General features: G+C 44.2%; 1 protein-coding gene across 1 annotated transcript in view; it reads right to left on the bottom strand.

The window, feature by feature from the left end:
* Positions 1-4,002: 4,002 nt before the first annotated feature.
* HTR2C (5-hydroxytryptamine receptor 2C) overlaps positions 4,003-14,607 on the bottom strand; it is a 150,350-nt gene continuing 139,745 nt past the window's right edge. The window contains exons 6-7 of the mRNA XM_069811357.1: positions 6,964-7,769; positions 4,003-6,297 (exon numbers count right to left, since the gene is read on the bottom strand). Coding sequence (XP_069667458.1) covers positions 6,136-6,297; positions 6,964-7,769 — 968 coding nt within the window. The 3' untranslated portion in view covers positions 4,003-6,135. The remainder of the gene's footprint in view (positions 6,298-6,963; positions 7,770-14,607) is intronic.

Genomic DNA, 14,607 nt, shown 5'->3' with positions numbered 1-14,607 from the left:
GGAGAGCTTTCTTCACCCATCTTTGGCTGCTAGGAGGAACAAGCCAAGCTTTCTACCCTCTTCGTATTAAAAGGGTTCTCTATGCCCCTGCCTGGACTTGTGTCCCCCCACCGTGACTATTACCAGGGCTGCTGCTCAGGTCCAACACATATTCCCACCTATTTTTTTTAAAGCAGAAGTGCCAACTAACTACAGCACAACAGGCAATCACATTCATTTACCCTCAAGGAGTAAAGATCTGGCTAAGGAAAAACACCATTTGTTCAACCATGGTTTGCTGCATCAGCTGCTTTGTTGCATGGAGTCAGTAACGCATCCCACCACTTTGCTAAATGCCGTCATAGGACAGCCTGGTAGAGGATGCAGGCAGTTTTCTCTTCAGCAACACCTAGAAAAGGTACAAGAGAGACCAAATGCTTATTTGAGGGTTAGCTCACCTGTGTGCCAGCCTTGTGGCTGCGCTGCAAAAAGAAGGGGGAGTGCTTAGCTGAGGGGGCTGAACATTGTCATGGCTTCATAGGTGAGTCACTGCCACCTGTGGATCCTCTCTGAAGACATTTTGGGACATGAACTATTGGTGCCTACAGGGGAGGAACCTGCGACACAGCTGTGATGTCAGCTGGGCATTTGCACTTACCTGTTGCTTTGAGCAGTATCATGATCTTTGGCAAATGTGAGCTCTGCAGGAGAGGCACTGAAGTCTTCCTCCCCAAAAAGTTCCATAAGACCTGTTCTAGCCTTCAGTCAGGGAAAAGGACCCTGATTAAAATCTTCAGTGGCTTTGATAAGCATCCGTCACCAGCACCCGCCTGTTCTTCTGCAGGAGGAGACACTAACATAAGCAGCACACACAAATGTAAAACTGCTCTGGAATTTTAAAAAAATGCAACCAGGCAGTGGTCTAACAGGCACCAGCCTACAGATCGTTTTTAGTGTATAAGCAATTCAAATAACTCAAAATGCCACAATTAGATGCTATTAAAAACATATGTTGGATAATTAGGCTGTATTTTAATTAAACATTAGTTTATCCTATTTGTTGAACTAATTATGATTCAAGCACAGGAAAGTTCGGAACAGTGGATTCAACATGCCCCTGTGTGATGCTGCATGATTCATTTTTCAAGTCACCTAAGTGTTAGTAGCCCACTGGAGTGACAACGGAGCAGCCATTGACCCAGGAAACTGCTGGCGAAATTGTATTTACATGCTAAGAGATCCTTCATTTTGGGGGGAAGCAGAACATAAGGCAGCATTCATGAGAGATGTAATACATAACAAGGATTGCTTCACAGTCTCAATTTTCCACAATAACTTTTCACCCATTGGCTGCTGTGAGCAGTCCGTATGATTCTCTTGCTTTCACCACCCCAGAGCAATCAGAGTTACTGGACTTTGGTCGCTGCTACACACTTACCCACTCGCTAGGCCCCTCCGCAAATCTTTGAAGTTGTGGCCCAGGAGGCCAGGCTTTTGCAACCTTTTCTGCAGTTGCACAGCTCAGCACAGAGCAGAGTAAATCCCGCTGGGCGCCGTGCCAGGACACGCTGTGCCGGGTTGTAAAAACAAGCTCCCTCCCAGAGGGAGTGTGCAGGAGGGCTGCCTGGAGCAGGGTGCAGCTCGGGGCACCCTGCGCTGCCAGGCTCCCTCCCGATGTGCCAACATACCCTCCTGCCATCAGCAGAACCCATGGTTTAGGACAGTTTTCAGCAAAATTTTTCCGTGTGTAGCTCGTGCACTTGACTGTTTGTTAAAGATCTTCTGGTGTAGTTCTTTAATCGGCAGGCATGCCTTGCTGCATTGATTATCTGTCTCCTACACATCTAAAATCACTCACCTGAAAACTCTCCACATCCATGTTGTTATGGGATCACAGCATCCCTGCACAGCGGAGAGGGAATGACACTTCACAGGTATTTTGTCAACTTCTGACAGCTTCAGAGCACAAGTTCCAGTGTCGGTAAAAGCAAACAAGCAGAAGACCTGAGACTTAAAAGAAAATGAGGGAGAGGCAGAACAGTCAATAACAACTTCATAGTTAAAAAATTAGAGCATTTTTTGGTACATGGACACCCACCACTACATTATCACTAGAACAGCCCACATTTCACAGTGACACCTACAGCTGCATTTGATCTCCCCATCACAGGTTTCCTCGCCAGCTGTTCAGCTATTCCCATTTTTTCAGGGGAAGACTGAAGCATGATGACATCTCCTGTTGCTCTCTGGGGACTCTGGGATGTGTGTGTTCGTGTGTGCAGATGTGTGTGTACATCTGTCTATCTCTGTTCTTTTGCTGCACCTGCCCAAGGCTTGGTGGTCTTTGTATGCTTTTTCCCAGGAAAAAGCTTCTGATGCCTTTCTGGCCTAGTCTGAAATGGAGACAAAGCCACGTGCAGTTCTTGGCTTGGCATATAGCTATCCTAATGATACCGTGACCCAGGGAGGAAACCCATCCAAGAGACATCTGCATCTTTATCACATGACGGACGCTGCTTTTGGAATGCCAGATTAGCATAATTTGACTGCAAGAATATCAGACACCCTTCATTAGCTCAAAGCTATTTCTGAAGAGCTGCTTGTGGTTTGCTTTTTTTCCTTAAAATATGTTTTTCCTTTGGAATTTGGCTCTCCATATCCAGGGCCATCATGGCTCCAGCACATCAGATGACTGCAGTCAGCCTGCTGACTTGGAAGGGAAGAGCACTGGCTGTGCTCCATGCCAGTGATGAACCTCTTTGTAGGGCGGTTCAGAAGAAAGGCACTAATGGTTGACGTGAGTGTCTACAGAGAAAAAGGCACTAACCATACTGTTCACGCTGACTACTCACACATCACCTAACATTAGCATCTTTAAATTATCACTCAGATAAAAACTACTGCTGACTCACAAGTCATTAAAACAAGGAGAGCCATGCTGAGGTGGGATGTCTTGAGGCTCCTCAGCATTGGCTATGAACTGTATTGCCTCCTAAATGCCACAGCCTCTGGGTACCTGCTCTTATCTTCAGCAAGCACAGGACTGAAGGAGCAGGCCCTTGTCCTCAAAGGACAGCCTTTGAGGCCCTCAGAGATCCCCAAGCCACCGTGGCTGACTTCGTGGATGCCGCGCCCCAGACTTGGCTGCGTGGGGCAATATGTCACAGATGTAGATGAGCCAGCTCAGGTCTGGAAGCCAGGTTCCTCAGCTACAAGGCTTTGTGCCTGATCAAATGTGGCCAGCCTTGCTTCTGGCCTCTGGTGGGGAAGGCTGCAAGCCCCTACAGCTCAGGAAGGTGCTAGTTCAGGGCCTGACCCCACAAGTCGACTCCCCGATGCAAGTCAAACAGGGTGGTCTGTCTGCTGGGTCGGAGCCTCTACATGCGCACTCATCTCGCAGGCAGCCTGCCTGCACATCTCCCATCTCTTTGGGAAACAAAGCAACCAACATGTTTCAGCCTACAGCACCATTTCCAGGGAACTATAGTCATTTGTTCAGTCCAAACTCAAAACAAAACACCACCACACGTGCTATTCATAAGACGAAACCATACCTGAGCGGAGGTTTGAGGACTTACACAAAACGTCCAGCGGGTAATCCCATCAGGCAGCCCCAGGGCAGGGCTTCTTGAGGCACCACCGTGGGTGATGGCTACAGCTCAGGAGAAACAAAGCTGCTGTGGGGACAACCTGACTTTGGTTAAGTTGCATTGAACTAAATCGATTCTTCAAATTGAGGTAATTTTTAAAAAGTCATTTTTAACAGTTATTCCTGGAGGGAGCAAGGAGAAGAGGGGGAATAGTTTATCACTGTCTTCGTATTTAACAAGTTTTGGGGTTGGAAGTGTTGGGGTATCTGCTGACACTAATTTCTGTGATGAAGCAACTGCAGGCCATACTTGAAGTGTGGGAGGAGAAACGAAAGTTATCCTCATCCTTATCCTCATTTTTTGTTGTTTTATCTTTTGGTCAGGACATGTTTTTCACTCAGGAAAGGTTTTAATTGGGGACAGATGAAAGAAAGAGAGGGCACGTTCATTTATTTATTTTCTGATAGACCATGAAAAAAAATTGAGTGGTTAAACCAACAAACTTTCTTTAATAAATAAATAGCAGCATCACAAAACCCTGATGTGAATGACCCAAAGGAAGTTGGGTAAGTGACAGTATTTAACCATTCACAAAAATGTGATCACCCGCTGGCCGGGAGAGAACGCAGGCGCTTGTCTGTTTATCCAAACAAGTGACATACATCAGAATGGGTCCAGCTGAGTAGCCACAGTTGACATATTTACAGTCCTGGTGCTGAATTTTTTAAAAACATTTATAAAAATTCTGTAAATTCTCTGTTCAGTTCCCATTATTTACATCCAAATAGAGTAGGTTCCCTTTTTGCCCATACAACAGAACCAGCAAAGGTAAGACATGAAGGCTCCTATATGAAGAGAATGCCTGTGTGTGGACTTATATGGAATTTGAGGATGCTGTGGAAAATGAGCTATTCACACATATGCTAGAAGCTACTGTAATTCAACTTATTGCTAAATGCTTTCAAAGTCTGTGGTTGGCTTTTAAATATGTATGTATGTATATATATGTACATACTCACACATATATATACACACACATATACATGTTTGGAAAAGATGTGCTATGAATTCACCCAAGGAAAAAAAGAACTTAAAAAGCAATGTGATCTTTCTGATTTTTCTGTACTGTTTGAGATAAACAAATTTGACTTAGAGCAAAGGGCAGTCACTGAAGGCACAAGTTTGTGTCTCTGGCCAGTCCTTTTCCTACTGGTTACCAGACCTTTTTGGAGAGGCAAGTGGATTCCTGAGCATTCAAGCCCGTGGTGGTATCAGCAGGCTGGCACATGGTGCATCTCTGCTGCCTTCTGCAAGCAGTAAGCTACACTCCACACCTGGATACCTCGCCTGCCTGTATGGAAGTACTATGGGTTTTTCCCAGGAGGAGATGAGGGAGAAGAGAGGACCATCAACTTCAACACATCAAGCCAGGTGCAACACAGCAGAAGATGCAACCCGTATGTTGTGTTTCGGTAGTGGCCTCAGCGAGGTTGTTGCTGTACACGGCAATGCAACAGCACAATGTTATGCTAAAGCACTAGCAGAATTTTCCATTTCTTCTACAAGTTAATTTTGGTGGGATGAACACAGCAAGCTTAGAGTATAAGCAGTTCATGTTAGTAAAATGCAATTTATCCATGCCTAGTGTAAGCTTTTCAGTTCTAAGGATTTTCATAGTCAGAGGCTGTCAGTGATGCTAAATGCATCCATGTTAGATGGGCACTGCAGCATTTGTGCATTAGTTAAATGAAGATGTAAAAACCTTATGGGTGATATCTGGCATTAGGCAATACTCTACACAAGGAGAATTGCATGAGAGGCATCACCCCAGAGGCACACTGCCAGACAGACACGATGCCTTGGAGGGTTTGTCTACACAGGAACACAGAGGAAAATTAATTCAAATTATACATGCTGTGAATTAAAAGCAGATTACTTAAACTGTATTAAATCCCAATATGGGTGCTTTCATTAAGATGTAAGCGGTGTTAATATGATATACTATAATTGACTTTGGGAGTGAAATGGAATAAATAAAATTTAAAAGTTAATCCAGATTAATCTTCCATGTAGACCAGCTCGAGGTCTGCTTCCTTCCTGTCCCTGGTCATCGTTTGCTTTTGAACCACATCACCAGCAAATGATTCCAGTCACATGCTCTGTCCAGCTCTGCCCACCTCCTCCTGAAACAGGGGAAATGAGCCGGGATCCTCGTTCATGCCTCTCTCCGAGCATACTCCAGGGAGGTGTATCCTGTACCTCACAGCCTGACCCGACCAGCATCGCACACAGAGCAGCTTCTGCTCTACACCCAAAGCAGTGTTTTATCACCAGCACTGCAAGTCCCAGGATGTTGAAAAACAAAAGCAAATGCTAAACAAGCTAAGGAATAAATAGATGTGAGGACTGAGAAGACAAGAGCCCTTACAAAGCCAGAGAGCTCTTCTCCAGGTCAGCCAAAGACCCTGATCATCCAAGCAATCTGTGAAGGCAGTGCCATCCACACTGAGCACAGCTTGCTCCATCCCAGAGCTGATGATTATCTACAAGGCCAAAGGAGGGCTTTTTATAAATCTGAGGCCCTCCATTTATAAAATGGTTGAAGCAGATAACTGGCGTTCCCTTTGTTTCTCATGCTTCTTCTCCAAGTGTGCAAGTGATCCCAGCCAGGATCGCAAAACCACACCAGAGCTGCATTCCCCACCTTCCTTAGGGGAGCCGGAGCCTCCTGGGGAATGGAAAGAAAACAGCAGGATTTGAGAGGGATTTAAAATTTAACAGAGGTCCCTTGAAGTGCAAGATTGCCCCAGTATGGCAGCAAGCCACTACCCGTAAGAGGACATGTCTGGCCAGGTGCCTGCACAGCTGCTATGCTTTCATGATGTCTCTCTGCCAGGTTTCTGTACGGTCTTTACACAGCACAAATAGGGGTGAGGATTTAAAGTATATATTTACTGTCAACTTGAAAAAGAAAGTTATACTGACCAAGTCTAATAGCATGTATTTGATATATAACTATTAACGTGCCATTCTGGACTCCAGCAAATGCCACCTGAGATAAATATTCAGCATTTTTGTTCATGCACTGGAAGAAGAATTCAAACATTTTGTCCATGACATATGCAAAGTAACTAATAGTTCTGATCTAGTATTAACAGTAAATATAGAACCTTAAACTTCACTGCAGTATATTAATATATATGATTTTAAGTACTGGACTGGAAAGACAACTCTTTTTTTTCTTTAAAAAAAAAGAAGCTTTGTTCAGAATGCAATATTTACATTGTCCTTTGACCAACACTTAACTTTTTTACACAATATATTTTGGCTACAGATACACTGTAGCAAAAGACTGTGTGAGCCACCTTTACACACAGCTCACTCTTTCACTTACAACATTACAGCTGTTTATGGAGAGCTCTGAAGTCCCTGGTTGCATTTCAAGGCCCTCCTCAACTTCATCTAGTTCCATGCTATTGAGTTCATTGCCATTTCGATAACTAGTTAAAGTCAGATCTTTCCCATATAAAGCTGTTGAAGCAACATTCAGACACTGATTCTGCCGCAGCGCTGATTTTTTACTGGTCTTGTATTGGCAACGGATGTAATTGGAAAAAGCCCTGCGGTATGTTTTGTTGAAGAGTGTGTATACGAGGGGATTAATCCCAGAGCAAACATACCCCACCCAAACAAACACATCAAGGAGTTCACTCAAGAGGTCTTTATCACAGGCTTCCTTGCAAAGGACAGACATGACATTAGTGATGAAAAATGGGCACCACATGATGAGGAACAAAAAGAAGACAATGCCCAGGACCTTGGAGGCTCTTCGCTCGTTGTTGATGGACTGCATAGTTCCTTTCCGAAAAAGCACTGCCTCCTTATTTACAGGAGAGTTCAAGTGAGATGCTCCCTCATGATTGTGAAGCATTGAAATGTTCTCTGTGTTGTTTTCCTTCTTGAGGCAGTTTACGCTGCTCCTCCTCTGCTTGGGCACCTCGCCACACATGAACACCGTTGCCTGTCTCTGCAGCACCTGGACGGTCAGGCAATATGTGATCACCATGATGATGAGAGGGATGAAGAACGCCATGAAGGATCCAATGAGGACGAAGTTCTCATCATTGAGGACACAGGTCCCATTTACGAACACTCTGGAGTCATCCTGCAAACCAATGACCGGAATGGGCATAGATATCCCTAGAAGAAGGAGACCAAAAAAGAGACTGTTACCTGGATCGACAGGGCTCCAAAGAGGCAGCAGAGATGACGCAGGTCCTGCATGCATTCAGCCTGCTGCCTAAAGCTGTTCAAAAGAGAAGTTCCTACTCCCAGATGGAAGGGAAAACCTCATGTAACAACACTCCTGGGAGTACAGCTCCAGGGCATGAACACTCTTGGCTGGGAACAGCTGCAGCTTTCCTGCACTCCACAGCTGACACAGCAAATGCAGCGTAACTCCTTTATTAAGTTCTTTTTCTAGCATTAATTGTGATTTGTGGGTGTAGAAAGGGCAGTCATTATCCTGCTCTGTTCCAGCTGGCCACTCCATGCCTGCCATTTGGGGGGGGGGGGGGGGGGCTTGAAATCACTGACATAGGGTAGATAGTAGGAAATTTTAAAGAGGAAAATTATCAAAATGCAAAAGAATTACAGCTATAAAGATTTAGAAGCAAGTTTCTTAAAGACATTAAAATAATCCTGATAGAAAAATGGCCACTTTTTCCATGGCATCACGGACCCATGGAAGAAAAGCTCCTGGCTTTCTGGGTCCTTATCAGCTACTTTAGTGCAAGCAGACGGTGGTCTCTACAAGCTCTGCCTGCCCAGGCATTTCATCCACAAGCAGGGTGAAACTTAAAAGTACCATAAAGACAGTCTTGCTTGAATTCTTAGAGGAGGCAATTACAGAGTCAAATGAAAAGGCTGCCTGATTCCTATCCCTCTGTCTTGAATACAGGGCTAAAAACTGGAACGACAGACAACATGAAAGTAGAAAGGTGTAACTAAAATGGTAATCAGATTGACATGACAGTCTGAAATCAGAACCCCAGCTACAAACCCTCTGGCTGAAAGGAAGGAAACTTTAAATGACTCAATTATAATAATAACTAGAGCACAGCTTCCAGCTACTCCTAAGCTCTAAGGAGACTAATAAGCCTCGGGAATCACTGCACTTGCCAAGGCAGTTTCTCTTGTATCCTGGTAGCACAGCACTTTTTACAGTCATGGACTTAAGGGCAGACAAGTGAGATTAAGAACACTTTGCATCCCTTTTCCTCTTCAGCATCATCTAGCACAGCTTGTTAGTCCAGGATTTCAGGACATCAGGCCTTCCTGAAGCAGAAGCAGGAGTCCTGCATGGAGGATCTCTGCAGACGGCTATGTGTCCATGCTGTTTGGCACACAGGCCGAGCAGACAGCATGTCAAGCCCGGAGCACAACTGTCCAGGACTGCACATAGTAGTCTGCACACACGGCTAGCCGCTGCCTTGTCTCTTACAGAGTGAAGGAATGAAAGAATGAAAGCATTTTGAATAGCTCTAATTCAGATGCATTTACTTAATGTCCTCCAACACTGTTTTCCAGGAATATGTATCTGCATACCAGCTCTATTCTAGCTTGTGAAAGTCATCAGCAATTTACTGTGGGGACAGAAAGAAGAGGGAATACAGTACTCATGCCAGAGTACTGGATCTCACTGGAATATTTTTCATGTGTACTGAGATCCAAACTTTGTCCCTTGATCTGTGGAGCTCAGTCCCACACCAGGTCAGACCTGAAACCTTCCAAAGAAATCTGTCTAGACACAGCCAAAAACCACCAAAAGCAACAACATATTTTGGAATATCACAACCTATGTGTGAGAACATGGAAAAGACATGGTGGGCCAGATCTAGTTAGACCATCATGGGTTCATCTAGCCCTGTCTCATGTCCTTGGCAGGTACCAGATGTTTAGGGCCATGGTACAAAATGGGGCAGCTGTCAGCATTATAGCTTAGAGAATTCCACAGCAAGAAGTTGGATCCACACCTCGTTTTTAAAATAACCTTTGAGACCTATCTTCTGTGAATTCTTGATCTCATTTATAACTCTACAATACTCAGTGGCATTCAGTTCCACAACCTATCTGTTTGTCATGTGAACAAAGTGTTTCTTGCTCATTTAAAATTTGCTGCCTGATAATTTCCTCTGACTCCCCTCAGTTCCTCTACTGTGAGAAACAGCGAATAATCACTCTCTGGTCACCTTTTCCACCTTCTCAGTGATTTTATAGACCTTTATCACCCCTATTGTCTGACATCTCTTTTGGAACTGAAGAATGATATTCTATTTACTCTCTCTCCTCATGCCAAACTCATTTTATGCCTTTGATTATCTTTCTCCATTTCTTTTCAAACTCCTCTCTGTCCTTTTAAAGAAGGGGAAAAACCTGCACATCCCAGCGTTTAGAGTGCAGCAGAATGTCTTTTGTTCTTTGCTTCCTACCCTCTGGCCGCCTGGCTGTCAGTGAGCACTCACTCACAGACATGTCTGTGGGGCTGCCCATTTCCTTCCTTAGCTCCTTCACCCAAGAAATAACCAATGCAGAGGCTACTGTTGTGTCAGGATTGCTTTTTTGGGGTTGCTGTGAATAGCACAGGTCCTAGAACTAATCCTGTGGGACTCTGAATTTCTAAACAGAAAGAGTAACATGCTGAAGAGATTAACCAGGGCATTTTTCCCACTCCAGGCAAGTGTTTCCAGGATTCTGGAGAATACATCTGCAATATGTCATTACCATAAAATTACCATTTGCCAGTAATCTAGTGAAGGAATTTCTTCTGAAAAGTAATGATTATAAATGCCTTCTGTGATTCCTTAGCCCAAGTGATAGTTCCAGGATTCGGTCTTCTTTCCCTCTACATGATAATGTTTATCAGTTTACACTTGCCTCCTTTCTGATATGTTAACCCCTGTTAGCTTGCCTGTGCCAAATCCCTGTGACTGCAATAACCTTCATCCCATCAAGCCATTGACCCTTTATTGTTAAAGACATCTTTCTAATGCCTTGGCTCAATCAAACCACAGAGGTGGACAGAGCAGTCTTTGCACAAAGAAGAGATCTTCATTAGTTCAATGGCATTACACTGGGATTATATCTGCATGGATAATTTTATGCTTTAGAGCCCTCTATAACACATACTCTTTGAAATAAAACTCCAAAATGAATAAAGGTTCATTCATGAAATAGTCATAATTGAATTTAGTGTTATTGCTTTAGCCAAGGGAAATGAGATGAGGTTTTAGGATATCTTCATGGTCACACACATAAAGTACATTTGGGAAGAATAACCTAGTTCTGGGACATAATGAATATACAAATCAAGAGCACTGATGGCAGCCTAAAACTCTGCATGAGCATGAGATACCTCAGCATTGATGACAGGGAATGAGGAGGTAGCTGCTGTAATGGAAAAGTGTCCCTCGCCTCTCTCATAACAAAGTGGGATTTCAAGCTGAGAAAGCACAGAAGAGAGAGAGCACCAGGTCTTTGTTTGCTCTTTCCTCCAATCCAGGAAAATCCCATCGTTAACAGCAGTAGGAAGAAGGATGCCCTCGGAGGAGCTGCCAACACACATTCATTCAGCTGCCAGCTAGCCTACAGCACTGCTGAACGGGCAGCATTACCCTCATCTCAAACGCTTTCTTCTGCCTCACACTTCTCTTTTGTAACACATTCTTTAATATGAGATTTACCACTGATCTACTCCACAATCCAGCCCTGAAGGGAACTAAGTCTGTTAGACAACTTGGGCAACAGGGACTAATTCTACATCACCCCACTAGTGAGAAATGAAGTGTGGAAGGTCTCAGACACCCCAGAGGGGCTTCCTTCATGGGGTATTACTGCAAAATTGCTACTGCCACAATCCCAAATGCACAAATATCTGCTTGCAGACACAGCTCACACCCTGGCCCTGATTTCAATAGGGTTACCCTGATCAGTACATGCTGTGCTTATCACTAATCATTCCCATGGCACCTCTACATGAGTAAGCATGAATGCCTGCCTTACTTGAGTTCAGCTGTTTGAACAAGCACGGAGAAGGCATTCAACTCCACTTGACTCAAGCAACCCACAATACTAACACTGCAGTTGTAACTGTTCATAATTTAAGAACTGAGGTCAGTTGGTCAGAGAAAGCCAAACTCACTACACCAGCACAAGGACAGTGAGTGTTAAATCAGGCAACAGGCTCTGAAGCCTACTGCTGTCCAGCCTTACTGCTGTTCAGCTCTCCAAGCCCCAGTGCAGAGCGTTTCATGAGCTTTTGCCTTGCAGCTGAGCTGTCACACTCTTCATCAACAAACGTCAGGCTGATTTAGTGAGCTGAGGTCTCCAGCCTCAGAAGCGTTTTCCAGCTGTGTCAAATAACCCTTTCTAACTAAGGTGGCAGCAAATTCCCAAAGAGAGGTGGCGTTGTTCCAAAAACTTGCAAGGTAAAAGTTTTGCGAGCTTATTGCATATCACTCTTTGCTCTTCAGAGCAAACTTGGTCCTCTTGCTTGATGTCTGAGCAGTGCCTAGGGCAACTGGTTTTGCCCCAGTAAGAAGAGACAACCAGCCACCACCAGCCAGCAAACCATGAACCATGGCCCTGCTAGACTCAACACTGAGAGCTCTGTGCAACCTTCTGCCAGTCAGCAGCTGGAGCAGGACATCCTTTTTCACCACAGCAGTTCACAAGGGAGAAGATGAAAGTGATTTTTTCTCTTCTGTCCTCCGTTAGCTTCTGTCTGACAGAGTAGCGGGAAGCAAGACAGAGGGAGATCCTCTGGATCACAAATCCAATTACAGTTGTTGTCCTAACTGCTTCTTGTCAGCTTTAAAGATGTTCTTAAGCCAGCAGAATGGTTCATCAAATGGGGCTGAGATGATGCCATGGACACAGAGTAGCAGATGCTCTTCACAGATTCTCAATTAATAAAACAAACCCCAAATACCTACAAATATAGCTTTGTAAAACATTTACTGTCTTGCTCCAGAAAAAAAAGCTGGCTAAAAAGCCTAAATTGACATTCACAGAATTTAGACTTAAATGAAAAACAATAATGGTTTTGTGTTTAATATCCTGTTTTCTTCTGTGAAAGCCCATGAGACTGATAGAGATTACTGGAAAGATGGAGTCTTTGATGTTTATTTTCACTAAGAAAGCAAGTAATTTCCATTCTTTCTCACAACATTCTTATACAAGAAGATATAATGTCCTCCAGGGACAGCAACCTCACTAAAGAAAACAGAGGCCTGTGTATGGGTTTACTCTGTCTTTCCGTGTGTGGGATTCTCAGGGCTGAACACAAGAGGGGTCACATTTTGCTGCAGGTACATAAGCTTGGGAATGCCAGGGACCACCTCTCCTGATGCCTGTGCTGGATTCAAAGTCCGCTGTGGTCCATGGCAAAGGCTCTGCTGATGCAGGTAAGCTTTGGACCTCACTACCATCCTTCTGGCATTTACACACAATTTAAAAAAAAAAAAGCCAAAAAACAGAGAGAAATTGCTGTGTGCCAAACAAGCTTATGGCTGCCACAAAAGCAGTCTATGCAGCAAACCCAAGAACACTGCTGTCCATGATAAACACTGCGTGTTTAAATCCATATCTTTAACATCATATTTATTATTATGGAAAATAAACGTGGGTTACAACTTTAAGAGACATTCACCTGAATGTTAGCAGCTGCTATAACTATGCATTAGCATTAAAGTCTGTTAGAGGAAATAGGAACCTAACCCTCTCAGAAAAGTGAAAAAAACTAAAACCAATCTGTTTGATTTCTTAACAGAAGTGTCTTGCAAAGTGCCTGCACATTTCTCTAATAATACCTAACAGACAGAGGGAAGTAAACCCCAACAGACAGTAGCCTCCTGACTTGCATTGTGAAAGAAAAGGCACCGGTTTTAGGAAGCAAAGCTCTTCAGAGGCAAATCGAAGAATGTGGGCTTCCGTAGTGTTCAAAACCACAAAAATTCCATATATTCCCCATATGTCAGCAGACTAATTGGAATACATTTTATATGCTAATACAGCAACAATGCACCTTCAGGGTTGGATTAGGTCTAGTTTTATCTAACTGTTCTAATAAAACAACAGTGCCAGCCTCGTATTGGTTTAAAGGCAAAGATAAAAGGGGGCTGAACTTTGAAGGATCTCCCTGCCCACAGCAAGCACAACTGCAAACAGATGAATGTAATTACTGACTGTGCCTGAACAAGCTGCTGACCTTTACTTAAACCTTGTGAGAGCACTGAACAACCTGAGCTCAGATGGAAAACCAGCAAATGCCAGTAAAAGACAGAAGAAATAAATTATTTTCCCACCTGCTCTTCTATTTTGCTAAATTACTTCTCTTGGTTTGCTCAGCCACTTGTTTCCAATGGTGCATTTGAACCCAGGGGGATGGGGCTCCTGCTCCTGCTCCTGCTCACAGCATACCTGCTACCAGGGCTGGGCTTCCCCAAGACATCAAACAGTGATGCCTGAACTGATGCTCAGTAGCAGTAGCCTCAAACAGGAGGCACCGGCATCTCCCTTGCCCCTTGGGAATGGATGTGGTGGGACTATCACCATCTGCTGCTGTCCCAGGCAAAATATTTCACTGACATCTGATGACAAAATCAAACCAATCCAGGCACCTGTGCCTGAAATCCCTAGGTAGCTCCCTTGCTAGGAACTCAGCTTGTTATCAACTGTTGTGATCTTCCTCACCCTGATAACTCTTGCTGATGTGGCAGGGAGATCAATGCCCCTCTTGGGAATCACGGTACAAACACCCAGGCAAAAGAATGTCTTTAGAGAAAATAACCTTGTATTCAATTCAAACGAGTGGGAAACAGAGGCAGATGAAGCCTTAGTGTCATGCCTCTAGGCTGTAAAGCAAGGGTTTCTGTATCACCCATGACCAGAAGATAGGCCAGAAAAAGTTTTGTGAGCACAAACCTGCCCTACTGCTCCACCAGAAGCAAGTAGCAGCCTGGCTTGTGATGCTAATGCC

This window comes from Haliaeetus albicilla, chromosome 23 (assembly GCF_947461875.1).
Source record: "Haliaeetus albicilla chromosome 23, bHalAlb1.1, whole genome shotgun sequence".
Taxonomy (NCBI): Eukaryota; Metazoa; Chordata; class Aves; order Accipitriformes; family Accipitridae; genus Haliaeetus; species Haliaeetus albicilla.
Note: the sequence above shows the minus strand (reverse complement) of the source record. Positions and strands in the feature narration are given on the sequence as shown.